The sequence below is a fragment of the Pongo pygmaeus genome, chromosome 1 (genome assembly GCF_028885625.2).
Source record: "Pongo pygmaeus isolate AG05252 chromosome 1, NHGRI_mPonPyg2-v2.0_pri, whole genome shotgun sequence".
NCBI lineage: Eukaryota > Metazoa > Chordata > Mammalia > Primates > Hominidae > Pongo > Pongo pygmaeus.
Genome location: NC_072373.2, coordinates 213,576,421 through 213,603,432, shown reverse-complemented (window position 1 = coordinate 213,603,432; position 27,012 = coordinate 213,576,421). Strand labels below are relative to the sequence as shown.

Genomic DNA, 27,012 nt, shown 5'->3' with positions numbered 1-27,012 from the left:
GCCTCCAGGCAGTGCTCCCTGAGCTATGTACTGTCTTTCTCTTCTTGCAGGGTTAAAACACCAAGAAAAAAGAAGCATTAATGAGATGCTGGCAGACAGACATCTCCAGAGAGACAATCTTCATGCACAGGTGAGGGGCAGGACCACCAGCTGCTCTAAGGGGTCCTTTCTCTTCCAGGGAGAAGCAGCCCCAGGAACTGCTGGGGTGGGTCAGGGATTCAGTGTTGGAGCTCTCATGGTCCTGGGAGCTGCTGGGGCCTGTGGGTAGGATAGAGCCTCTGCCTTCAGGAACCCACAGTCTGATGAAAGAGACAGAGCCATGTCCTCAGGGAGCTCCCAGCCTAATGAGGGAGACCTGGCCCCAGTCTGGGGCAATGACCTATTTTCACAGAAGCAAATCTGAGCCTCTCATCTGAGAAGTCTGGTGAAATGCGAGAGACATGGTGGGGAAATAGGACCTTGCGGGGCCCAGAGGTGGGGTGGGGTGGGGTGGGTAAGAGTCAGGGGGATTCTGTGAGAACAGGTAAGCAAGGTGTCAGGAAGGGGCAGGGCTCACCCCAAGGATAAAAGGTGCCTGTCCTGTGCAAGGTGAAGGGGCTAGCACAGACTCGGTGCTCAGTTAATGGGAGAAGGCCCCTTACCCCTTCCCGGTGGTGCCCAGCACGCTGGGACAGTGTGTTGTACTGACAAGAACATTTGCATCCAGAAACTGCCTGGGTTCGAACCCCAGCTTTGGCACATCCTAGCGGTGTGCACTTGAGCAGGTTGCCTGAGCCTCAGTTTCCCCCGGACAGCAATGGCTTCTATTGCACAAAGCTGTTGTGAGGCTTCAAGGAGCTAGCGGGCCCAGAGGGCTCCACACGGGCCTGGCGCACAGTAGGTGCTTGGCCAGTGTTATGCTCTTCCTAGTCCTGGGCTGCCCAGCTGCCTCCTTCCCCAGAAATGCATTGACTGGAACCGTAATGTGCTGAAGCGGGAGCTGGGCCTGGCAGAGAGTGACATCGTGGACATTCCCCAGCTCTTCCTCCTGAAAAACTTCTACGCAGAAGCCTTCTTCCCAGACATGGTGAGAGCCCTTGGGCAGGGTCCTCCTGGGGAGGGGGTCTGCGGGGCTCTGAGAAGAAGCACTCCCTGGCCCAGGGCAGGCTGATGCAGAGGCTGGAAGGCTCTGCGGACCTCTCCGGTGTCTGTTTTTGTGAATATAGAGAACATTCCCATCAGTGGCTCTCAACCAGGGCAATTTTGCCCCCAGGGGATTTTTGTTGCCACAGTGAGGTGCATGCCCCTGGCATCTGGTGGGTAGAAGCCAGGGATTTCACTAAACATCCTACAGAGCATAGGATGCCCTGCCACAAAGCACTTTTTTTTTCCTCACCCAGATGGAAAAAGAAAGCGTGGTTTGGTTCCAAGTGTTTCAGGCTTCTGTCTCTGGGTCTCAGCTGCCTGCTGTGTTCCCCACCACAGCCCCTCACTTGCTGCTCTCCAGTGGGGGTCCTGTGTCAGGCAGGCAGGGCAGGTGGGGTGGGCGGTGGCCTCGCTGACTCTCATTAACGGGGCAGCTGACAAGGAGATGAGCAAATGTGATCTCACCTGGGAGGGGCCTGAGCGATGCTATCGGGGTGGGCCTAGCCCAAGTGCCCATTAACCTCTTGGGAAAGGATGTTGGGGTGTTGGCAGCTGGCAGGGATGGTCCCCCAGGATGGGGATAGACCCTCTTTCTTCAGACTGCGGTCTTTAGCTTGAATCCCTGTCTTGGGACAAGCCGAGGGTTGGAAGTGAATGTCAGAATCAGGATGGAATCAGGGTTGGAAGTGAATGTCGGAATCAGGATGGAATCAGGGTTGGAAGTGAATGTCAGAATCAGGATGCAGGTTGCAGGAGGTGGGGAGGACCTGTGTGCTTTCCTGGCTCCTCATGGGGAGATTCCAGCCTCTAGGTCCTGGCAGAGACCCCCAAGCAGGATTTCTCGACTCCGTAGCTCTATTGCTGTTTTAGGCTGGATAAGCCTTTGTTGTAGATGCTGTACTGTGCCTCGCAGGATGTTTAGTGGCCTCCCTGCTCTACCCACTAGATGCCAATAGCACTCTCCCAGATGTGACAACCAAAAATGCCCTAGTGGACAAAATCGACCCTGATTGAGAACCACTGCTTGAAGGCAGTGCTGTCTGTTAGAACATTCTGTGCTGATGAAAATGCTCCATATCTGCACAATACAGTCCAGTAGCCACTCAGCTACCACTTGAAATGTGGCTAGTGTCAATGAAGAACAGAAATTGTAACTTTATGTAAGTTTAATTTTAATTTAAACAACTGCATGTGGCCAGTGGCTACTGTGCTGGACAGCAAAGCTCTAAGGGACTGCTAAGCTCTGGTTCTGGCTGAAGGTGGGGGGAGGGCCTAGGCTGGGGCGTGTGTGACTGGCCTGGCCTCCGTCTGCTGGAAGCCCCTGCCTGTGGGTCATCCTGTGGGGATTCCCTAGTTTCGTTCCAGGCTCTGCTGAAGGATCCCAGCTTGTTTTCACTGGAAGGTCCCATAGGGAACACCCAGTTAACCCCTTGGTTTGTCAGATGGGGAAACTGAGGCTTAGAAGGAGAGTGGGTCATGTGTCTGAGGTCACACAGTGAGCGAGTGGCGGAGTTGGGACCAGCCCCCAATCCCATGACTCCTCATTTAGGAGGAAGCAGAAGCCTGGCTGGCTCTGGCCCTGGTCCTGGTCCCGGTCCTGGTCCTGGTCCTGGCTCTTTTCTCCTCTTTCTGCCCTTTGCCCCCTGCATGCCCCATCACCACTCCCACCCCAGCATGTTCTGGCCCATTAGTGGGCAAAGGGGTAGTTCAGAGCCAAAGCCAAGGGACTGACCTCACGGGACCCTCCAGCTTTATGTTGGTCCCTGCCATGGATGAGGGTGGGGCAGACTTGAGGGTCGGGGGCAGAGCACGGAGAGTGTGAGGGCAGAGTCCAGGACAGGCTCACCCCGAACCCAAGACAGCCCAGAGCAGCCCTCTAGAGAGAAGGTCTGGAGTCCCCTTTGAACACCAAGGGTCACCCCTTATGACCTCTTGCCATCAACCTGGGCTGAGATTTCCTCTAAGAAACCCCCATACCACTGCATGGGGGAGAATTCCCATCCCCAGATTAGGGCCCCAAGCCAGGTCCACAACCAAGGGAAGGAGAGGTGCCCCCAGAGTTAAACTCAAGTGTCCCCAAAGGCTTTCAGCCCCTTCCCCCAACTCCTCAGTCGCACAGGTGGCCAGATAAAAAGAGCATGGATTTTGGCACCAGTCAGATCCAAGTCTAAATGTCAGTCTCATCATTTTCTGGCTGTATGATTATGTGACTTAACCTGTCTGAGCCACAGCTTCAGAGGGAGGCTGTGGGATTTAGTGATGATATATCTGGCACATAGAAGATGCTCAATAAATGCTAACAATGATCAGGGCTGCCAAAGACAGTTAAGCAAGCTGTGCACTGCAAAAGCACACCACACTTTGGAAGACATCCACACCACAGACCTTGTAGGTGTGTATATTTGTTGTACAAGTTTCTGGCAGATGACACGAAAATCTCTTGTTCTAACAAAGTTGCTATAATATGACAATTTTCTCATAGATGGAAGAAAGTGTTGGAGAAGTGGGTTTTTGTTTTGTTTTGTTTTGTTTTGTTTTGTTTTGTTTTAATGTACAAAATTCCTGGTAGCCCTGGCTGTTATTCAACCTCATTTCTAACCTTGAATCTTTTTGTCCTCTGCTTTCATAGACCCTAACTCTTGAGCAAACCCCAGTCCTAGAGCCCTTTCTGGGCTCTGGCTATGGCCAACCCATTCCCCAGGGCCTGTCTCATTCTGGCAAGGAAGGGGTGCCAGAAGTACAGCACTCACAGCCTGACAGCCTCCCTCTTGCCTTTTCTCTTTTGCAGGTTAACATGGTGGTCTTAGGCAAGTACCTGGGCATCCCCAAGCCCTATGGGCCCATCATCAATGGCCGCTGCTGCCTGGAGGAGAAGGTGCAGTCCCTGCTGGAGCCTCTGGGCCTGCACTGCATCTTCATTGATGACTACTTGTCCTACCATGAGCTGCAGGGGGAGATCCACTGTGGCACCAACGTGCGCAGGAAGCCCTTTCCCTTCAAATGGTGGAACATGGTGCCCTGAGCCTGCCCCCACCCGCCATCCTCTCTGCCCTCTTGCTGGGGAACCCCGCCAGCGTGAGGGCAAGGAACAACCACATGGCCTCCATTCTCTTGGGGGAGTCTTGGCACTTTGCAAACATCCTGGCCACCGTGGGCACCAGGACACAGGGATGGATACCACCTACCCTCGCCTCTGGAATGGCCCACCCAACCCAAGAAGAATGCACCTCATTCTTCCCTCGCCTCTTTCCCACCCACAGCCCCCAGAGGCTCTAGATCAACAATGTTAGCATGTTCAAGAATGGCTGTGGGTGGCCTAGGGAGATGGGCCCCACTTAGAATTGCTCCCCTTTCATTCTGATACCTCCCTGGGGAACAAGGATAATGACTTTGCATCTGCACCAGGAACGGGGCCCGGGGGACCTGGGGTCTGGTGTGCCAGGCACCAGGCTGCCTCTGCTCTTGGAAAACCAGGAAAGGAGATCAGAAACATCCTCTCCCGCTTCCAGGTTTCTTCTCCCAAAGGGGACCCAAGGCTGTGACACTTACTCCACCCCCATCCAGCACCCTTCAGCTGTGTGTGGACAAACAAGGACAGAAAAACCCCGTGTCCAAGGGCCAATTTAAATAGAAAAAAAGACAACAAAATTTTAATAACTGACTCCGACCTCAGAAGAGTGATTGCTACCTTTCTGGAAAGACTTTAATTACCAGAGCTGGTTTCTCCCAGCTCAGAAATGCTGACAGGCCAACGTGAGGCCTGAGGACACACAAAGGATGACGGGGCAGGAGGGGATGAGGTCAGGATGAAAGAGTGTGTGACGACGGATTTGGGGGCCTAGAGGTGTCCGTGGTTCCTGGGCTGGGATTTTGGACTCTGGATTTGAAGGGAGCTGGAGCTTCCAGATATAGCAGGGGTAGGGGGCCAGATGTTAGAAGAGGGTGTGTGTGTTGGGAGGAAATTAGGTTATCTTTGAAGGTGGAGTTTAATTTCCTTTAATAGTCTTTAATTATTCCCCTTCATTCTGCAGGCAGTGGGAGGGGAAGGCTTGCCCGGTCTCTCTCAGCAACCCAGGGACCCTGCACATATAGCTTGGGTTTCATCCCTGAATAAACCGCTGTGGCAGGCCCATGTCCCCTCCCATAATAGGGAAGACAGCTGCCACAGGAGGTTAATAGCCCTGAGTGAGGTCACTGAGACATGCACAGGCAGGCTGGTTCAGCTGGGCTGCAGGGCACAGGCAGGAGGAAGCCAGCCTACCCTCTTCCCCCACTGCCAGTGAGGCCATTATAGGGCAGTTGGCCCTAGGGCCTCGGTCCATCTAGGTTTTCCCTGGCCCCTGCTGAGACCTCACACTAAGCCAACTACTGTCACTCTTTTAACCAACAAAAGCTAGCCTGGAACTGCTATGGTTAAAGTGGGTGAGCAGGAACATGAAAATTCCCTTCTGGAAGGTTCTACAGAACCCCATTTGCAAGCTCCTGCTTTAACCTGAGTGTCCTCTGCTCAGGATCATACCCCAGGCTGCAGTGAGTCAAGAAGGAGAAGAAGGCTCTGAAGGGCCGGGGGTGTGAGCTGGGGTTGGGATTCCCCTGAGAAAGAGCTGTGGGTAGGAAGGGAGTGCGCATTGCAGAGCTAGGGCTGGGGGTCGGGGCCACACTGAGTGTGGGAAGCTCTGGAGTTGCTGCTGGGCCATCGAGGGGCCCTGATGTTGACTCTGAGAATGTTCTGGGTGACCAGTCACCTCCTTTCTGATCAATAAAAGTGTCGACATGCATTTCTTACAGGGCTGTCTCCCCAGCCTGTTTGTTGGGTTGGGGAGGAGGGGAGGAAAGCAGAGAAGGCTGCTTCCAGTTCCACCCACTATGCAGCTGCTTGGCTCAATTTCTGCTGCCACAGGCAGCCCCTGCTCAGCTGGGAGAGCCTCACAGTGCCAAGGCCAGTGCCAGGCAGGCTGATTCAGCAGGATCACATGCCTCTTGCTCTGGGGCTGATGGCCCTGCTAAGATGGAGATCAGATCAGGGGAGGGATGGGTCCTGCCTCTTCCTCTCTCCTCTCTTCCTTCAGCATCTCCTCCATCTCTCAGGGACAACAAGGTTGGGGAGGCAGCCTGGGCCCTATTAACAGAGGTGAGAGTTCCCCAGCAGGGCTGGTTCCCAGGGCCACAGGCCACTACAGTTCCCTTTCTGGTTTTTGTTTTGTTTTGTTTTGTTTTCTTTTGTTTGAGACCAAGTCTTGCTCCGCCACCCAAGCTGGAGTGCAGTGGTGCTATCACAGCTCATTACAGCCTTGAATTCTTGTGCTCAAGCGATCCTCCCACCTCAGCCTCCTGAGTAGCTAGGAATACAGGCACAGGCCACCATGCCCAGCTAATTGCTAATTTATTTTTTACGGAGCTGGGGTTTTGCTATGTTACCCAGGCTGGTCTCAAACTCCTGGGCTCAAGCGATCCTCCCATCTTGGCCTCCCAAAGTGCTGGGATTACAGGTGTGAGCTACTGTGCCTGGCCCAATTCCCTTCCATTTTTGTGTCTGAAGCTTCTAAGTTACCCGGCTTCAGTGGTCTGATTTTGGATGCCTGAAAATATCACCCTCTCATCCTATACATTTGCTGCTGCCTCAAATTACACCCTTTGATACTCACTCACTTTATTTTAGCTTTTGTTGTGGACTAAGAGGGCAAAAAGTTGCTGCCTATTAGTCATTGACACTTTAGTCTGAATTAACCACAAACCTGTTTCTAAAAGTTGATATTAACAGAAGAGAAGTGAAGGCATGAGTTTCCTTCCAAAGGCACATACAGTTCTCCAAGAAAGAGGCAGGTAGTGGGCCAGCATCCCAGCGAAAGCCCCTACTTTCTGCATCTATTCCCTATCTGTGCTCACAAGCAGCCTAGGGAGACTAAGGCTTCCTCCTGAGCTTGAACTCTAACCCAGGGCTCCCAAGGCTGACTCAGCCATCAAGCCATTCCACAGCTGAAAAAAGTGAAGCTGTCCCTTGACCCAGCAGTCTAGCAGCTCTCCTTGAAAAGAACATCTTTCCCAAAAACTGAGACATGGGAATGACAATCTCAGGGTCCTGTTGAGGCCCTTGAACTGGTGCAGATGTCCCAGCTGGAGATGCTGGGGAGCGGGTCCTAGTCCCCATCCTGCCTCAGGCTGTCAGCACTGCCAGGGAGAAAGGAGGAAACCTCTATTCAGCACCTCCTGAGCCTCCTCCAGGCAGGGTGCGTCTTCACCATTATCTCCACCAGGGCCAGTGATTAGCTGCATTTTCTACAGATGAGGAAACCGAGTCTCCAAGAGGGGGAACACTGACACCCAAGGCTCTATTGTGGGTGCACGGTGGAGTCTGCATCTGAACCCAAGACTTCTCTTCCCAGAGCCCTTGCTCCTGCTCTTCCAGGAGCCTGAATGCCCCTCTGACTTCAGTTTCCCACCTGAGGACTGAGCTTTCCTACTCTGACATGCCCAGCTCCCCCTGGCTGGAGAGAGTTCTCAACCTTATCATTTACCGCTTTCAGAGGTTTTTGGGACCTAATAACAGCAACAATAGTAATACAATAATGCCAAGCTCCATGCCAGAGCTCTACCAACGCTGGCCACTGAGGCCTCACAGCAACCATTTTTCAGATGAGAAAAATGAAGCACGAACAATTAGGAAACTTGCCTGGCCGGGCGCGGTGGCTCACGCCTGTAATCCCAGTACTTTGAGAGGCCAAGGCAGGTGGATCAAGAGGTCAGGAGATCGAGACCATCCTGACTAACACGGTGAAACCCCGCCTCTACTAAAAATACAAAAAAATAGCTGGGCGCCGTGGCAGGCGCCTGTAGTCCCAGCTACTCGGGAGGCTGAGGCAGGAGAATGGCGTGAACCTGGGAAGCGGAGCTTGCAGTGAGCCGAGATCGCGCCACTGCACTCTAGCCTGGGCGACAGAGCGAAACTCTGTCTCAAAAAAAAAAAAAAGAAACCTGCCCAAGGTCGCCCATCCAGGAAGCAGCTGAGGCAGGGCTGAAACCCAGGTCTCTAAAATCCACTAAAAAAAAAAAAAAAAAAAAAAGGTGGTGTTTCTCAAAGGGCACCAAAATGCTTTGGGGGTGCTTATTAAAAAATCCAGAGGGCCGGGTGCCATGGCTCATGCCTGTAATCCCAGCACTTTGGGAGGCCGAGGCAGGTGGATCACCTGAGGTCTGGAGTTCAAGACCAGCCTGACCAACATGGAAAAACTCCGTCTCTACTAAAAATACAAAATTAGCCAGGAGTGGTGGCACACGCCTATAATCCCAGCTACTCGGGAGGCTGAGGCAGGAGAATTGCTTGAACCTGGGAGGCGAAGGTTGTGGTGAGCCGAGATCGCACCATTGCATTCCAGCCTGGGCAACAAGAGTGAAACTCCGTCTCAAAAAAAAAAAAAAAAAAAAAAAAAAAAATCCAGAGGCCAGGCTGCACCCCTAACCTGCTGGATCAGAGTGGACAACAGACCTGGGAATCCGCATTTTCACCAGCTTCCCCAGCAGAGTAAGAAAGCTCCCCATTGTAGTCTCTGAAAATGCAGAAAATGGAGGTGAGGAAGCAAGAAGCGTCCGAGATCAATATCATATATCTCTGCACCCCCTCAACAGCACCTGCCCCCAACAGTTCCTGGTGCCTAGCCAGGTACCTGTGGGGACTTGCTTCCCAAGAAATTAACTTCCTGGGTGCCGGGGTCGGGACAACAGGTTCGTATACAAATACTGGGTCCCTTCCAGCCAATCCTGAGCTCTCAGCTCTGGGAAGGGGCTGGGCTTTCATGACTGGAGCCAATGAATTGGCACCCTGGGCTGGAGGGGTGGGGCCAGGGGCTTTTAAACCTCATCCTAAGGGGCCTCGGGGGCAGTGTTGGGGTTGGCGGCCACAGCTAAGTCCAAGACCAGCATGTCGCTGCAGAGAATCGTGCGTGTGTCCCTGGAGCATCCCACCAGCGCCGTGTGTGTGGCTGGCGTGGAGACCCTCGTGGACATTTATGGGTAAGAGTCAGAGGACATTTATGAGTAAGAGTCAGAGGCCTAGTGGTTTGCAGGCCCTTGGTGCTGATGCCCTTGGACCTTCTTCCCTGCAGGCTGGGCAGGGCTTCTTCAGGGCCCACTCCCCAGCCTTGGCCTCGGAACAGCAGCCAATCAGGGAAGCTTGGGTCCTCTCTTGGTCAGCTGAGTTTCCTGAAGACCTCAGCCAGGGAATTTGAAGTTTGGGAGGCTGAGCGGGGTAGAAGACGCTTCAGTGGCTGAGCTCCAGACCAGGGGCTTGGAGGGGGCTGGTGCCACGAAGAGATGGCATTTTTCTATGTCCAAGGGATCCTGCAGATTGGGCTGAGGATCTGTCTGGGGCACACAAGAATAGGAACAGGCAGATATACCCAGCCCCATCCTGAGCCTATGAGCCTAGAAACAGAGCGTGAATCATTTTTAAAAGATAAGTTAATACATAGCACTTACCATGTGCCAGGCATTATTCTAAGAGCTTCACAAGCCTCTTGAGTTAACTTTCGAACTTTAATCTTGAATTTAACCCTTACAACAACCCTGTGAGCTAGGCTTATTATTAGCACCATCTCATCAGACAAATGAGAAAACTGAGGCAGAGAGGGCAAGCCATTCGCTCAAGTCACACAGTTACTAAGTGGCAAAGCCGGGGTTTAAACCCGCTTGTGGTCTTACTCAAGAGTCTTATGGTTTTAGCTGCTCTGATACTTGGAAAATAGAGATTTCCAACCTGGTTTCCTCCAGACACTCAATGCCCATGCATTATGCCCCTACTGTGTACCACGTCATGACTTTAAGGCCCATGGTGGAGGGAGGTAAGGCCCTATCTTCTCTCTCTTAGGAAGAAAAGAGGGTTAGGGTAGGGTTTTAGGAGCTGGGCTCCGGGGACCACCAGAGAGCTGGCTTCTTAGGCTTTTGGGGGGTCTCCAGGGTCCTGGCTTCGAGGTAATCAGGATACTGGGAGGGGAGGGTGCAGAACTGTGGGACAGCCCTCTCCTCAGGCCAGGTTTCTTAACCTCAGCACTACTGTCACGGTACCTCTTTGCCATGGGGGCCGCCCTGTGTACTGTAGGATGGAGAGCAGCATTCTGGGCCCCTCTTTGCTAGATACCAGCAGCACACTCCTGAGTTGTGACAACCAAAAATGTCCCCAGACATTGCCAAATGTGCCCTGGGGTGGGGAGCAAAATAAGCCCACCCATTGAGAACGAGTCTCCAAGACTAAGACTTGAAAAATCAGGGCGAACTTAATCGGGAGCAGCGATGGGGTTGATCCAGGGCATTGGATGAGAGGGGGTGAGGAGCTGGTCATGGGAGGGAACCAAGTCCGGAGCAGAGCCAGCCCAGGAGATAAATCCTGGTGTTGGTGGGTGGACAGTGAGGAGGAGGAAGGGGATTCAGTGGTTCTTGAAGGAAGGGGCAGCCACGGAGGCTGTGCCACGGAGGTAATGAGGAAGGAGGGCTATCTGCCACTTGGCACCACTGCCTGCCTGCCATGGGGTGACTGGGCTGCATGCCATGGGGTGACTCACCTGCCCCTGCTGCCTCATGCCCGTTGGGCAGATGTGTCTCTGGTTTGACCTGCCCCAGGAAGCCTGGGCCTGGCTCCCCCTCCGCAGATTTTCCTTAGAGGATAGAGGATGGATTGGGGCAATAAGAGATAAAGGCCATAGCTTCCTGGAGTCACCTGAGCCACACTGGAGATTTGCAGAGAAGGCCATGGGTGGGACAGCCACAGGGTGGGGGATGGAAGCTCTGATACCTTCAAATGAGGGATTCTTGGGCCCTGGTGGCCAAACCCCCCAGGGGTGGGAGTGGAGAGCTCCTAGTTCGTTCATTCGCACATTCTTCAAGTATTTCTTTTGGGTCTAGTGTATGTACCAGTCAGAGCCTTGAAGGATGAGCACAGGCTCTGGGGACACATACAGGGGAGCACAAGCAGCCTCTCCCCTCTGAGAAGCCAGCAGAGGCCGAACAACCTTCTTACAAGGGTGCCACAGAAAGGACTCCTTTCTGGGAAGGGGAGCAGAACTGAGTTAGTTCTGAGGTCCCTCCCGGCTTGGAGGTGCCATGATGTAACAATCCTGGGTGCTCAGCCTGCGGGCCAACAAGAGAAAGGGCAGTAGGTGTTGTGGCTCAGTCCTGGCTCTGCAACTTCCCAGCTCTTTGCCGTGGGAAACTCCTTTAACTTCTCTGAGTCTCTGTTTCCTCACCTGTTGCCTGGGGATGATAATAATATCAGCAATGACACTTAATGCCACTCCCCAGCAGTGCCTGTAAGCGCTTTCCATATGTTAACTAATTCTCACAAAATTCTCAAGTGGGCACTGTCATCGTCGTCATTTTATAGATGAGAAAACAAAGGCACAGAGAGGTTAAACAACTTGTCCAAGGTCACATGGCCAGTGAGTGGCAGAGCCAGGATGTAACCCAGTTTGGCCTCACTTCAAAGGGCAGTTGGGGGCATTGAATGAGATTGTGTGTGCAACGCATGTAACTAATACTGATTTGTGGTGAACATTCAGTTATGTTAACTGTCACCATTATCATCATCATCAGTTTAAGGCTTTGTCCTGGGCCTGTGGACAGCCTCAAGCATCCCCAAACCTGCCATATGCAGGATGTCTGGGGAACAGTCTCTGGACCGTATTGGAAGAAGGAGTTGAGAAAAGAGAAATCAGCATGGCTGAGTCAGGGCAGGCTTCCTGGAGGAGGGGCACCAATCAGACCCTTGAAGGATGAGGACAAGCAAGTCTGTTGGGCCTCTCTATCTGTGGCAGTGGATTCAACTTTATCTTCTTGCCTTTCCATGAATTGGAGACGACCTAGGCATGGTATGGGGGCTTTTCTTTCTTGAGCAGTGAGTCTTAGGACGGTGAAAGGGAAGGAAGGGTACCCTGGTGCATGAGCCATGCACTGGGCGTCTGGTGGCTGATTAACTCTTCCCTGCAACTGGAGGCAGGCTCAGCGGGATGGCGGTCTCACAAGTGCTATCCCACAGGGCTGTAGGGCTTGAACCCAGATCCCATCAAGTTCCACAGCCCAGGTGGTTTGCTGGTTCCACACAGCTCTTTCTCAAGGCTCAGGCATCAGCACAAACCTTAGCACAAAGCCTTGGTGCAGGAAGAAAGCTGCTTTCTTTTTTTCTTTTTTTTTTTTTTTTTGTTGGAGGCAGGGTCTCACTCTGTTGCCCAGGCTGGAACACAGTGGTGCAATCTTGGCTCACTGCAGCCTGGACCTCCCCAGGCTCAAGCAATCCTCCTGCCTCAGCCTCCCGAGTAGCTGGGACTACAGGCATGCACCACCATCCCCGACTAATTTTTGTATGTTTTGTAGAGATGGGGTTTTGCCATGTTGCCCAGGCTGGTCTTGAACTCCTGGGCTCAAGTGATCCGCCTGCCTGAGCCTCCCAAAGTGTTGGGATTACAGGTGAGAGCCATCGTGTCTGGCCTGGTTTCATTCTTAATGGGCAAAATCAAAATCCCAGGATGACCTCTGGTGGGGAGGGCCATCCTCAGGGCCTCTGTCATTGGCCCAGTGGTAAGAACAGACTGGACCCATTCCCACTGGGCTTTCCCATAACATGTGGAGATGCTTCCTGGAGTCTGCTGGGTTGTGGCTGCTCATGTGGCTGAGGGGCCCGCGAAGCTGGTCACCTTTGGGATTCATCACAGGTGGGCTTGGAGAGCAGTCTCCAGGCTGGTTCAGTGAGACATCTCTGGGGTCTTACCCACCACTTCATTTTTTAGTTGGGGAAACTGAGGCCTGGACTGTGAAATGACTTGCTCAGGGTTACATAGTGAGTTAGGGACAGAGCTAAAACTAGAAACCAGGTCTTCCAATTCAAACGAAGGATCTCTGACTATTGGTGAAGAAGAAACTGAGTCACAGAGGTGCTGAGACTCGCCTGGATTGGAGGTCCTGGTGGGGCTTGTAGCGCCTCTGTGCTGGTAGACTTGGCTCTAAGGGCCCCAGAGATCCAGGTGTTCTCAGATGCACAGCTGTGTAGGCCCCGCAGTCAGAAGGTCCCAGAAGGGTCAGGTCCCATCTGCATGGCTACAGAGGGGCCCAGCACACACAGCAGCCTAGACGGCAGCTGAGTCTGTTCTCTAAGACACCTCGAAGAGGGGGCAACCTTGACCTGAGCAGGTGCACAGCTCCCACACCTCAGAATGACCTCAAGTAACAGCACATGGAAAAGACAGAAAGCAGGGAGCCCATCACTAAGGTACCCCAGGCAGGTGTCTCCTAAGGGACCACACCTGGCAATGAGCCATCAAGCTCCTCTTTTCTCCAGCTCAGAGGTTCTCAACCCTGGCAGCATGTTTCAATCACCTGGGGACCCATAAAAAATTGATGCCCAGGCCCCACCTTGGGAAACCTGATTCAACTCATCTCTGAAGGGCCCCAGCACCCTAGGTTTTCCAGGATCCACTGGGGATGAATGTACACCTGGGGCTGAGAACCGTTGCCCTCGTTGGGAGAACAAACAACTCATGTCACCCCTTTCTCTGCAGAGGCTGCCTAATGGAGCCAGGATGCTGAGTTTTGGTCCTAGTTCTGTTGCCACTCACTATGTCGTCTTGAGCAACTTTCTATTCAACCCTGGGCCTCAGTTTCCCCATATGGACCCTGAAGGGGTTGGCATACAACAGTGAGTTTCAAGTTCCACTCATGGAGGCCTCTGAGTCCCCTCCCTGATTTGACAAAGCAGCTTCCATTCTGTCAACATCGGATTTTGTTTGATGTGAGAGCTCTGACCTGCCTGTGCAGAGAGCTGGGCCCTTTGGGGGGTTGGTGCATTTCTACTCTTTTAAATACGGGGGATTTGGAAAAAGGGTGTACGGGGCTGCCACTTTCCAGTGGTGGGGTGGGGCAGGGCCACCCAGGATTACGGTGGGACCGTGATTTCCTGAACCTGATTCTATTGATGAGGCTGGCAGGGTCAGCGGATCTGGGATCCTCGCTGACTGGGGAGGGGTGGCTGGAACTGCCACCCAGGAACCCAGCTGCCTGGGTCTTGGTCTCCTCTGCCCCCACAGCCCAGCTTGGTGGAGACCTCGTTGGTCATCTTGTCAACCTTTCTGTGTTCAGCCACGGGGACCTTTCCCATCAGTTTCTCAGCTCCTAAAATGTCTGGTTTTGTTCTCCCAGAAGTCCAGGCCCTGAGTCCATAAAGGAAGAGGATAGGTTTGGGTTTGCAGGGGGAGTGGGGACAGAGCTGGCCATGAGTCCTGGCTCTGTCACTTACTAGCTGTGTGACTTTGGGCAAATCATCTGATGTCTCCAAGGCTCAGTATTCTCATCTGTAAAGTGGGGATAATAGCACATATGTTATATGGCTATGGGGCATTCCTCACCAATGCCCCGTCCTCCTCCTCACCATTGAAGGGGATGATACACAAGGGGGATGGGCTCACACTGAGTCAACTCTACATGCGCTGGAGGGACCAGGCTCCAGCATTTTTTTTTTTTTTTTTTTTTTTGAGATGGAGTTTTGCTCTTGTTGCCCAGGCTGGAGTGCAATGGGGCTATCTCGGCTCACTGCAACCTCCGCCTCCCAGGTTCAAGCGATTCCCTGCCTCAGCCTCCCTAGTAGCCGGGATTACAGGCATGTACCACCACGCCCGGCTAATTTTGTATTTTTAGTAGAGACGGGGTTTCTCCATGTTGGTCCGGCTGGTCTCAAACTCCTGACCTCAGGTGATCCACCCTCCTCGGCCTCCCAGAGTGCTGGGATTATAGGCGTGAGCCACCGCGCCCGGCCCACCAGGCTCCAGCGTTTCTAAGACAACCTACTCTAAGCCGTGATTCTCAGATGTCAGCGAACATCAGAATGGCTTAAAATGCGGTTCCAAGGCCCCGCCTGGAGCACTTCTAAGAATCTGCATTTTCAATAAGGTGGATCTGAGGTTGGCTACTTTTAGGGAGGCCAACTGTTCCTGTTTGTCTGGGACCTTGCAGGTTTTAGCACAGCAAATTCTGTATCCAGGAACAGCCTTAGTCCCAGCAAACAGATGCTGTTGGCCACCCTACCATGTTTTACCCCCCACTCACCATCTTAGGCTGGCTGTGCCATGGGAGCAGTTGAGTTCTCGGGTTGGCTTGGGGGTGTGGGGCTGGGAGAGCCCTGGACAGGCCTGTGCATGGAAGCCTCAGCAGGCGAGGGTCCAAGGCCCTGAGCCCAGGACTGGACCAGAAGCACTGCCTAGAAAGCCCAGAAGCCAGCATGTGACAGCTCAGCCATGCTGGCAGCTCGAGGTGGCCTGGAGAGGAAGGACTTTGTCCAGGTGAGGCTCCAGGTACTTCCCCTGTTCTCTAGGAAATAGGAAGCTAGATCCTCCCATACCTGATTCAGGATATCCTCCCAGCAGCTGTCCCTCTCATTTTCCTAACACACAACTTTCATGACAGGCATGAGCACTGGACTGGGAGTCAGCAGCCCTACCTTCTAGTCACTTCTCTTCTGGGCCTCAGTTTCCCCATCAGTGAAATGAGGGCATGACTTTTGCTCCTCCTGAGTGCTTTACCCACACTGGTTCCTTTCATCTTCTCCTCATCCCCACCAGATAGATGTCAATGCTGCGGCTGAGGGAGGCAGTCACTCGCTCAAAGTCACACACCTAATGAGTGATGGGACTGGGATTTGAACCCGGTTGCCTGGCCTCAGGGACCACAGGCTCAAGTACCTTGCCACGGCTCCATCATGTTGCCCCTCCTGATCAAGAACCATCGCTGGCTCCCCGTTACATAGGGATGAAATGAAAACAAGCTCATTATAGCCTGAGTCTAAACTAGACCTCTTAAGGCTCCTTGGTGAAAACACCTTCCCCTCACTTGTGTCTCCTCTTGGTGCCTTCCCTGGGGAACCTACCCCAGCCGCCCAGCCCACTGTCTCATCCTGCCTCCAGACCCATTTCCTGCACCCTCATTTACTTTAATAGCCCCTTCCCTGTCCTGGGCCAATGGTGTTCCAAGCCTTTCCTATCTATTATCACACTTGAGTTTCATGATTGCCCATGAGGTTGGCCAAGTAGGTGTCATTATCCCACTTTATAGGTGAGGTTAATGGGCCCAGAGAGACTAAGTGATTTAGTCAAGCTCAGCTGGCTGATGTGTGACCCAGCCTGGTCTGGAACCTAATTCTTGACTCTGGTCCCAGCGCTACCTGAGCCCTTGGCTTTTGCGGCCCCTCCCTTCCTCAACCTCAGATGTAGCTTGTTTACCTGTGTGAAGCCCTTGTTCAGACCATGGCCCTGGAGACCCTCCTGGGCGGGGGTGCTTCAGTCTTCATTGGGGATCCCCCAGCATCTCACACAGAGCCTGGCACATGGAGGGGCAGGGGCGCTGGGCTGAAATACCCTACACCCAGGGGCTGGAGCCTGGGGACTGAGTGGGGTTTTCATACCAGAAGGACCATCAAGGGTGCTCAGCCCTTGCCCATGGACACTTGAGGCCCAAGGAACAGCTTTGGGGTTGAGGGAGTTCCATAAAAAGTTTACAGGCTTCAGTCAGGCGCGGTGGCTCACACCTGTGATCCCAGCTGGGAGGCTGAGGCAGGCGGATCACTTGAGGTCAGGAGTTCATGACCAGTCTGGCCAATATGGTGAAACCCTGTCTCTACTGAAAATAAAAAAATTAGCTGGGCACGGTGGTGGGCTGTGTTGTCCCAGCTGCTTGGGAGGCTGAGGCATGAGAATTGCTTGAACCTGGGAGGTGGAGGTTGCAATGAGCCAAGATTGCACCACTGCACTCCAGCCTGGGTGACAGAGCAAGACTCTGTCTCAGAAAAAAAAGGAAAAAAAGGAAAAAAAGAAAAAAAAAAAAAAGGCTTCCTTGGAAGGTAGAAGTCAGGTGCCTCAGGAGCGGGGCTGAGGGTGTTCCCGAGGGCATGAAAGGCTGCCCCTCCTACCTGGGTTTGTCTTCCTGTGTCTCTTTCTGACTCCCTGTCTCTGACTCTCCATCTCGCTGGGTCTCTCCAAGTCTCCCTGTCCTATCTCTCTGTCTCTGTGTCTTCATGCCTCCCTACCTGCTTCTGCCATTTCCCCTGTGGGGGGCTGCCCAGGGCTGAACAGGCCAGAGGGCTCCACCAGCCCTGGAAATTACAGACTTTGGGAGTAGGGTTGCTAGATAAAATAAAAGATGCCTAGTTAAAATTGAATTTCAGGTAAATAATTAATAATTTTTTTAGTATAAGTATATCCCAAATACTTCACGGGAGTACCAAACAATGATTGACTGTTCACTTGAAATTCAAGTCCAACTGAGTGTTCTGTATTTTTATTTGCTAAGTCTGGTAGCCCTGCTTAGGAGGAGAAACAGGTGTGTCTGTCCCTCCCACCTGGTGAGGACACCTGACAGGGCCCCAGACACCAGAGTGGGACCTGCCTGATGGAGAGAAGCTTGGGCTTGGTTTAGTTCCCTTTTCATAAAAAAGCTGCTTTGAGATGTAAGAGAATCATGTTGATGGAAGAGCGAAGAGGTTGTTTTGGGGGAGGTCTGCCTAACTCCGAGGGAAGATGGGAAGTGGGGGGAGTGGCCAGCTGTGGAAATCTGGGGGAGTCCCCTACGTATCCTGTGCCTCAGTTTCCCCATGTGTAAACAGGAGTAATCATCTCATCCTGGGGCTGCAGTGAGGATCAGATGAGCTAATGTACAAAAAGGCTTAGGCAGGCCTGCCGTGATAAGGGTGCAGAGGCTGGGGGCTTTTTGTGTTATGGTATTGTTGTTATTATTACTCCTGGGGAGGTGGTGGGCAAGAGTGTGGACTGAGGAGCCACATGGCTGGGTTTGGATCCCAGCCCGGCCACAGACCTTGGGCAAGTTACTTAACCTTGGCTTTCCCACCTGTATAACGGGAGACAATAATAGATAGTGCCTCCCTTCTAGCGTTATTGAGAGGATTGCATGATGGGCTGGCACACAACATGAGCTCAATAAGTGTCAGTCACTGTTATCCCCCAGGGGCGTGCGTGCCGCTTCCTCCAGGAAGCCCTCCAACTCGCAGTGGCCTCTCCCTGTGTGGGTTCCCACTGAGCTGTGATCCTGTGGCCCTGAGCCCCATCTGGCTGCCCTGGACAATGTTGGTCCTCAGCTCCCCAGCGGGATCAACAGTGGGGAGAGCAGTGGGTAGATCTGCCCAGCCAGGCAGTACCTGAGTGCACAGTGGGCACTCCACAGTCAAAGGATGCACAGGCTGGTTTCCAAGGAGGAACCCCAGACTAGGAGGAATGAAGGAAATGCAATCTCAGGGCCAGATAACATCACAGATACTTTAAACCTGCAATTAATGCCTGGTTGTTTGACCAAATCCGGCCAAGTTTCCCGGGTGACACTGCAGAGCTGTGGAACAGCATGGGCTTAGAGTCAGACCTGGTGCACACCTGGCTCTGCCATGTGATGCAAACTCAGGCTTGTCACGAGGCCTCCTTGAGCCTCAGTTGCTAATATGTCAAATGGGGATGATATTGCTCACCTTACAGCTTGTAAGAGTGGAGGGGGCTGCGTGTACCAGGTGCCTGGCATGCAGCGGGCGCTCAACCAGATTGAATTCCTTTCCCAGGGAAGAATCCAAGGATAACTTCCCACCCACTAAGGAGACATGTGATGGGATCTGGGGTGGGAATTGCTCTTTTTAAAGCTCTCAGAACTGTAAGGGGCTCGACCCATCACTGGCTGGTGTTCACTGAGCTCTCTTCGTACCCAGACCTGCACTGGGGATTTATCGAACACACGGCTGGGTTCTGACTTCCGAAGAGTTCGCCATTCTGGTGGATAGTAAAGAAACTCACAAGGGAAATGTTAATGAACACAGGGGCTTAGAACATCAGACTGTGTGTATGTTTTTTTGTTTTGTTTTGAAACAGGGTCTTGCTCTGTTGCCCAGGCTGGAGTGCAGTGGTGCAATCTTGGCTCACTGCAACCTCTGCCTCCTGGGTTCAAGCGATTCTCCTGCCTCAGCCTCCCCAGTAGCTGGGATTACAGGCACATGCCACCACGCCCGGCTATTTTTTTGTATTTTTAGTAGAGACAGGGTTTCACCATGTTGGCCAGGCTCAACCTCAAGTGATCCGCCCGCCTCGGCTTCCCAAAGTGCTGGGATTAAAGGAGTGAGTCACCATGCCCGGCCGACTGTGTATATGTTTGTGTGGGGTCCAGACTTGACTCCCAGGAGCTTACTATGAGGATCTGAGGGGACTGGGTGGCCAAGGAAGGCTTCCTGGAGGAAGCAGGGCTTGAGCCAAAGCTCAAACATCTGAGCAAAATATACCTCCTTCAGCACCGCCCATGGCTCTCTGCCCTGCCCAGGTCAGTGCCTGAGGGCACAGAAATGTTTGAGGTCTATGGGACGCCTGGCGTGGAAATCTACGTCTCTCACAACATGGAGAGGGGCCGGGAGCGTGCAGACACCAGGCGGTGGCGCTTTGACGCGACTTTGGAGATCATCGTGGTCATGAACTCCCCCAGCAATGACCTCAACGACAGCCATGTGAGCTGGTCCCTGGTGGGGTAGGGAGAGGTTGCAAGGGAGGCAGCTGTCTAGCTCTAGAAGGGCCCAACATTCTTTCTCCAGAGCGCAGGGCAGCACAGTGGGTAAGTGCCTGGCCTTGGAGCCATACTGCTGGTTTTGAATCCCAGCTCTGCAAGTTACAGACACATACCATGTGTCCTTGGAAAGCCTTATCATCCCTTGGGGCCTCTGTCTGCCATCTGTAAAATGGGATAACCATAACCCCCGCCTCCTATCATTGCTGTGGAGTGCCACAGGAGCCAGTGTTGCTCCTTCTCTTGCTTCCCAAGACCCCCTGGAGAAGGAGTTGTCCCAGTTCTGCTGAGTTGGGTCTCAGTTTCCCCATATGTAGGCTGAGGGTTGACTAGGGGATCTCTGCCACTTTGAATGAAACAGAGAAAGCAGGGACAGGGGAGGGACACCGGCGCCCGGGGAGACCCCCTTCCTAGGTGACAACATTTCCCCAAGGTGCTTTGCTGTCCCTAATCCACTGTCTTCCTGACCCTATTTGCAGGGTAGGGGACATTTAACACACAGGAGAAATGGGTGGCCTTTAAGCTTGGCACAGGTGATGTTCGCTTTGAGGGCTGATGGGGACCAGGACTTGGAGGGTGGGAGCAGTGGGATCCACTCCGTGTCAGAAGCGACGTTTCAGAAACTGGCCCTTTAAGGAGCACTGACCACGTGCCAGGCACTGGGCAGCCATGACCTCATCCAGCCCTCACAGCAGCCCAGAGAGGCAGGGGACTGCTGCCCATTTCGCAGATGGGACAACTGAGGCTCAGAGTAACTGTCCCGGGACCGCACACTAATGGTCAGAAGAGCTAGAATTCAGTGCAGACCTGCCTGACCCCTGGGGGGCAGTCTCCCTCCATCACCCCCACCTCTGTTCCCAGCCATGCATCTGAATCGAGCATCTCCACTGAGCTCCATGAGGCACTTGGGGCAGGACCCAATGAACCCATTTAACAGGCAAGAAAACTAAGAAGGAGAAGGGGTGTGGCTTTCCTGAAGTCACATGATCTAGCGAGTGGCAGAGTTGGTGAGAGTCAGAACAGAGTCCCGGGGTAGTGCAAGAGGACCGGCCAGCCTGTGAGGGGCCCCACCTTGATGCCAGTTGAAGTGGGGACGGTGTGGGTACCCCCCGTCTTGAATTCCTTGGCCATGATGGCTGGTGGGATGGAGGAAGTTCAGAGCCTCTCCCACTCTTTCCCTCGCCCGCCATATACCCCTGCTCCCTGTCCTGCCTTTGGCCAGGATCCCAGTAATTGTATGTTTGAGGCAAGCATCACTGCTGGTGATTGACACACAGGGGTCAGTAATTGCAGGATTTAGGGGCTTCCAGGACTAAGGAGGTGAGTGGCCCCTGCAAGATCCTCCCCTCTGGCTGAGATTCGGACATCAGAAGCAGAGAGTTGAGACACCCATGTCAGGAGGGAATACCCCAAAGGGAGGGCCATGCTTTAAAGGGAACTTGGATGCCTTGGATTCATCTGCCTCCAACTAAATATCATCCTCGCCATCTTCATCCTCACCCTCTAACAGTTCTTGAGTGCTCGCTGTGGGCCGGGCGCCAAGCTGCACATGCCCCATATATGACTCCTTTCATCTTCACAGCCTCTAATTAGTCCTAAGGGGTAGGAACTATTATTATTATCCCCACTTTACAGTTGAGGAAATTGAGGCCCAGAGAAGCTCAGTAACTTTTCCTGGGATATTCAAAAGTGGGGGATCCAGAATCTGGGCCCAGGCCATCTGATCTCAGAGCCCCGCATTTAACCACCCCCCACCCCACATGATGCCACCTGTCCACTGATAACAGTAGCTAGTATTTCTTGGGCACTTCCTATGGGCTCAGTATTTTACATGTATTGTTTCCAAGCTGCACTACAAGCCTCTGAGGTAGAGACCTATAGAGATAGAGATGTTTTCCCATTTTGCAGATGAGAAAACTGAGGTGGCTCAGGTAGGTGAGAGGCCTTGGCCAAGGTCATAGACTGCCCAGAGGTGCCGGGCTCAAGCCCAGGCCTGTCTGAGTCCCACAGACAAGAATGTTGGCTTGGAGAGTGTCCCTAAACCCCGCCCAGCCCAAACCCTTTATTTTACAAATGGCAAAACTGAGACCCAAAGGGGAGCAAGAGCTTGTCAAAAACCAGAGTAGGTTATTGGAGGGACTGAGACCCAAGTCTCTAGAGAAGCTCTCACAAATAGCTCCCATTTTACAGATATGCCAACCAAGACACAGAAAAATAAATGGCACAGAGGAGGTTAAAGAAAGAGCAAGGTTCCTGGGGCCCCCTCCCCTCCTTACCAGATCCCCGAGAGCTATCTTTTGGGGCAGGCGCTCTGGGCTTCTGCTGGTATTACTCTGCGCCCAACTCTCCACAGGTTCAGATTTCCTACCACTCCAGCCACGAGCCTCTGCCCCTGGCCTACGCGGTGCTCTACCTCACCTGTGTTGGTAAGTTGGGGGCCATGTTGATGGTGTGGCCAAGGGCACATTTAAAAAATTCAAGCAGTACAAAAGAGTATACGTTGAACATTAAACCTCCTTCCCTCCAACTCAAGACTTCTAGTTCCCCAAACCCAGCACTTTTCTAGAGATACGCTGTGCTTATATATGAAAGCACATACATACCTCTATATCCCCCCTCTTCTGTAAGCAAATTGAAGCATACTATAGACATGGAACTAGACCTTGCTTTTGCCAGCTTGAAGTTTTTCTGCTAAGCCTCCACAAATGGATACATAAAATCCATGCAAGATGACTCAGATGTTGGAGCTATCAGACAGGGCATGCAAAGTAATTGTGATTAATATGTTAAGGGTTCTAGTGGAAAAGGTAGACAATATGTATGAACAGATGGGGAATTTCAACAGAGAAGAAAATCGATAAGAAAGAGTCAAATGGAAATGCTAGACATAAAAACCATAGTAATAGAGATTTTAAAAATGCTTTTGAAGGTTTCACCGGTAGACTTGACACAGCTGAGGAAAGAATCAGTGAACTTGAAGATAAGTGAATAAAAGTTACTCAAACTGAAACCCAAAGAGAAAAAAGAATAAAACAAACAAATGAAAAAACATAACAGATCTAAGAGCTCTGTGACAGTATCAAACAGTCTAAATTCAGTGAAATTCCTACAGAAATTCCAACATGGCTTTTTTTTTTTTTTTTTTTTTTTTTTTTTAAGGAGTTTCGCTCTTGTTGCCCAGGCTGGAGTGCAATGGCACAATCTCAGCTCACCGCAACCTCTGCCTCCTGGGTTCAAACGATTCTCCTACCTCAGCCTCCCGAGTAGCTGCAATTACAGGTGCATGCCTCCACGCCCAGCTACTTTTGTATTTTTAGTAGAGACAGGGTTTCTCCATGTTGGCCAGGCGGGTCTTGAACTCCTGACCTCAGATGATCTGCCTGCCTCAGCATCCCGAAGTGCTGGGATTACAGGCATGAGCCACTATGCCCAGCCCCAACATGGCTTTTTAATATAACTTTACAGAGCTGATCCTAAAATTTGTATGGAAAAGCAAAGGTCAAGAATAGCTAAGACAATTTTGATGAAGAATAAGGTTGAGGGATTCACAATTCCAAATATCAAGACTTTTTTTTCAAGCTATAGTACTTGAGGCATTGTGAAATTGGTATAGAGCAATAGAGCAAATAGAGAACCCAGAGACAGACCCATGTTTGTGTGGTTATCATGTGGCAATAAATGAACTTGGAGCCTTACCTCACACCATACTCAAAAATAAACTTCAAGTCAGTTAAAAATCTTAAGGTGAAAATCAAAATTGTAAAGCTTTTAGAAAAGAATATCTTTGTACCCTCAAGATAGTAAAGATTTTCTTTAACAAGGCAAAACAAAAGTGCAAAGACCATAAGGGGAAAGATTGCTAAATTAGACTATATTAAAATTAAAAATTTATATGCAACAGACAACAAGTAAAAAGTTGAACTGAACTAGGAGAAGAAATCTGCAATGCATACGGCTGACTTGGTACATATAGAATATGAAGAACTCCAATCAATAAGAAAAGGACAAAAATAATAGAAATGGGCAAAAACATGAATAAGCAATTCACAGAAGAGAAAGCCCCAGTGATCAAAACCCAAATTAAAAGATGCCTAACTGAGCATTGCCAAGGTTGTGGAGCTGGGAAACTCCTTACAAAGGAGTGGGTGGGAGTTTGCTTTGGCTCACACACTTGAGAAGCAATTAGCAAAGAAGTTGAAAATGCTTTATCTGTAGGAGGCATTTTTTAGAAGCAGAACTTCTAGGTTATAGAGAATCTATATTTTTTAACTTGATAGATATTGCCAAATTGCTCTCCAAAAACACTGTATCAATATACATGTCTGCCAACTGCATATATGCTTTGCCAACACTGCATTATCAACTTTTTCCCTTTTTGCCAATCAGTTGGCATCTCACTGTTGTTTTACTTTGCCTTTCTTTAGTTAGGAGTGAGGTTGGGCATTCCCCATCTGCAGCCCAAATACATACACACATGATCATTGGAAAATAACATAGACAGAAAAGTACATAAAGCTTTATTTTACATACATATGTGTATAAAGCATATGTATACACACACACACACACACACACACACACACACGAATAATTACAAAGCAAATCAAAGAATAGCTCAGGAAATAAACCTAAGAGTAGCCCAAGAAATAAAACACTACCAGCACCCCAAAGTCCCCTCAATGTCCCTCTCTGATCATAACTCCCTCCTTCTCCTACAGGTAACCACTATCTTGTGATAAGTATTTTCTTGCTTCTCCTTATGGTTTTATCTCCTGAATGCAATACCCAAATGACATGGTCTCGTTTTACTGTCTGATATTCTGTGGATGCAGTCATATCATGTATATTCTTTTGCTTTGGGCGTCTTTTGCCCTATGCTATGTTTGTGAGATTTATCCACCTGTTGCATGGTGGTTGAGTATTTTTTCACATGTTTAAAAATCATTTCAGGCCACGTGTGGTGGCTCATGCTTGTAATCCCAGCACTTTGGGAGGCTGGGGTGGGTGGATCACTTGAGCCCAGTAGTTCAAGATCAGCCTAGGCAACACGGTGAAATCCTGCCTCTGTGAAAGATACAAAAATTAGTTGGGCATGGTGGCATGCACCAGTAGTCCCAGCACTCAGGAGGCTGAAGTGGGAGGATCACTTGAGCCCAGGAGGCAGAGGTTGCAGTGAGCCATGATCATGCCACTGCACTCCAGCCTGGGCCACAGAGACCCTGTCTTGTCTCAAAAAAAAAAAAAAAATCCTGTCTAATTTATTCTTTCTTCTCTCCCTCCGTGTTCCTCACTGCTTCTTCTTTAAGAACTAAGAGGACTACTTTTTTTTCAGAGCAGGAAGATTGATTCTGACCTCTTGAATGCTCCATTTGCATTGTGAAATCTCCCCCAGTATCTAGGGATAAATGTTAAGAAGGTGGGATGGGGGTGGGATTTGGGGACTGTGAGTGGCTCAGAGAGGACACCAGCCAGTAGGTGACAGAACCTGGGTTCATGTTCACATCTGTTTGACACCGAAGTCCAGGCTTGCTACTCCATTCCAAGGAGATGAGGCGGCTTTATATAGACAAGAATGTTCCTGGAGACCTGGGCTCAGTTCAGGGCGTGCCTGGGACTGCAAGGGCTGCAGGGATGCAGATAGGAAGTGGTCAGGGAAGGCTTCCTAGAGGAGGCAGCATTTGTCCTGGGCCTTTGCTGTGACCCTGCTTCTTGCCTCAGGCCTCTTTCCCCAGCCCGGAGGGTGCAGATGCCCTCACCCCTTGGATGGTGTCTCCTTAGAAATGGCTTGCCTTTGCCCAGCCCCAGACAAGCCCTGAGATCAAGGCCTGCCCTGGGCTCCTGGGAACCTTGTAGTGACTTACCCTCTGCCTCCTCTTACAGACATCTCTCTGGATTGCGACCTGAACTATGAGGGAAGGCAAGACGGGAACTTTGTAGACAAGGTAAGCATCTCTGCCTGGGCCCAGGAAGCAGGAGTGCAGTTGGAGCTTGCTCTAGGTTGGGTTAAGAAGGATGAGGCCATTACAGGTATCCCCCTGCCTCCCAGCTGATGCCGAGACCAAGGGCCAAAAACAGAAACCAGGCATGGCTGGGGATCTTCTTTCACCAGGAGAAAAATCATCACCATGAATTATCAGGCATGGAGGTACCCAGCCCTGAGCTAGGCCTTGGCTTGTGGGATCAAGACCTTCTGGACTCATAAACTAGGTCAGGAGTGGACAAACTTCTTCCATGAGAAGTCACATAGCAAGTATTTTAGGCTTTGTGGGACATACGGTCTCAATTCTACCATTATAGTGCGAAAGCAGCCACAGTTAATACATAAACGGATGGATGTGACTGTGTGCTAATAAAACTTTATTTATACAAACAAGCAGTAGGCCAGATTAATACATAAACGGATGGATGTGACTGTGTGCTAATAAAACTTTATTTATACAAACAAGCAGTAGGCCAGATTAATACATAAACGGATGGATGTGACTGTGTGCTAATAAAACTTTATTTATACAAACAAGCAGTAGGCCAGATTAATACATAAACGGATGGATGTGACTGTGTGCTAATAAAACTTTATTTATACAAACAAGCAGTAGGCCAGATTAATACATAAACGGATGGATGTGACTGTGTGCTAATAAAACTTTATTTATACAAAGAAGCAGTAGGCCAGATTAATACATAAACGGATGGATGTGACTGTGTGCTAATAAAACTTTATTTATACAAACAAGCAGTAGGCCAGATTAATACATAAACGGATGGATGTGACTGTGTGCTAATAAAACTTTATTTATACAAAGAAGCAGTAGGCCAGATTAATACATAAATGGATGGATGTGACTGTGTGCTAATAAAACTTTATTTATACAAACAAGCAGTAGGCCAGATTTGGCCCACAGTTTATAATGTGCTGATCCTGACCTAGGCGAGAAGAGAAACCAAATATGAAACTGTTGAAGAACTTGGGACTGAATTATGTTGGAACTTGGTGCCCTGGGAGTTAAGAGGAGAAGGTCGAGGTGGGCCGGGTGGGTGACGAAGGCTTCCTGGAGGGACGTACCCTTGAGCTGAGCTCTGAAGGGATGCAGGAGGGAGGGCGTTCCAGGTGCAGGGAATGGCAGGAGCAAAACCAAGGAGGGTTTAATGGAGGAATGAGCACAGAGTGAGGCGTGTGGTCCTACAATCAGGAGGTTGCCTATTGAGAAAGAGGATGTTGGCTGAAGGCCCATCACAGACAGCCATGAAAGACAGCTCTGTGCTTTGGACTGGATGGTGTGGGCAACAGAGAGCCATTGCCATTGCCGTGTCTTGAGAAGGAGG

At 51.2% G+C, this 27,012-nt stretch overlaps 2 protein-coding genes across 2 annotated transcripts in view; both read left to right on the top strand.

The window, feature by feature from the left end:
- Nucleotides 1-5,912, top strand: part of PADI1 (peptidyl arginine deiminase 1) — a 40,122-nt gene extending 34,210 nt beyond the window's left edge. The window contains exons 14-16 of the mRNA XM_054501352.1: nucleotides 51-130; nucleotides 941-1,066; nucleotides 3,914-5,912. Of these exons, the coding sequence (XP_054357327.1) occupies nucleotides 51-130; nucleotides 941-1,066; nucleotides 3,914-4,147 (440 nt within the window). The 3' untranslated portion in view covers nucleotides 4,148-5,912. The remainder of the gene's footprint in view (nucleotides 1-50; nucleotides 131-940; nucleotides 1,067-3,913) is intronic.
- A 3,088-nt stretch (nucleotides 5,913-9,000) lies between these two features.
- The window catches only part of PADI3 (peptidyl arginine deiminase 3), a 38,315-nt gene continuing 20,303 nt past the window's right edge, over nucleotides 9,001-27,012 (top strand). Inside the window, exons 1-4 of the mRNA XM_054496571.1 lie at nucleotides 9,001-9,132; nucleotides 19,453-19,633; nucleotides 22,043-22,115; nucleotides 25,570-25,631. Coding sequence (XP_054352546.1) covers nucleotides 9,041-9,132; nucleotides 19,453-19,633; nucleotides 22,043-22,115; nucleotides 25,570-25,631 — 408 coding nt within the window. The 5' untranslated portion in view covers nucleotides 9,001-9,040. The remainder of the gene's footprint in view (nucleotides 9,133-19,452; nucleotides 19,634-22,042; nucleotides 22,116-25,569; nucleotides 25,632-27,012) is intronic.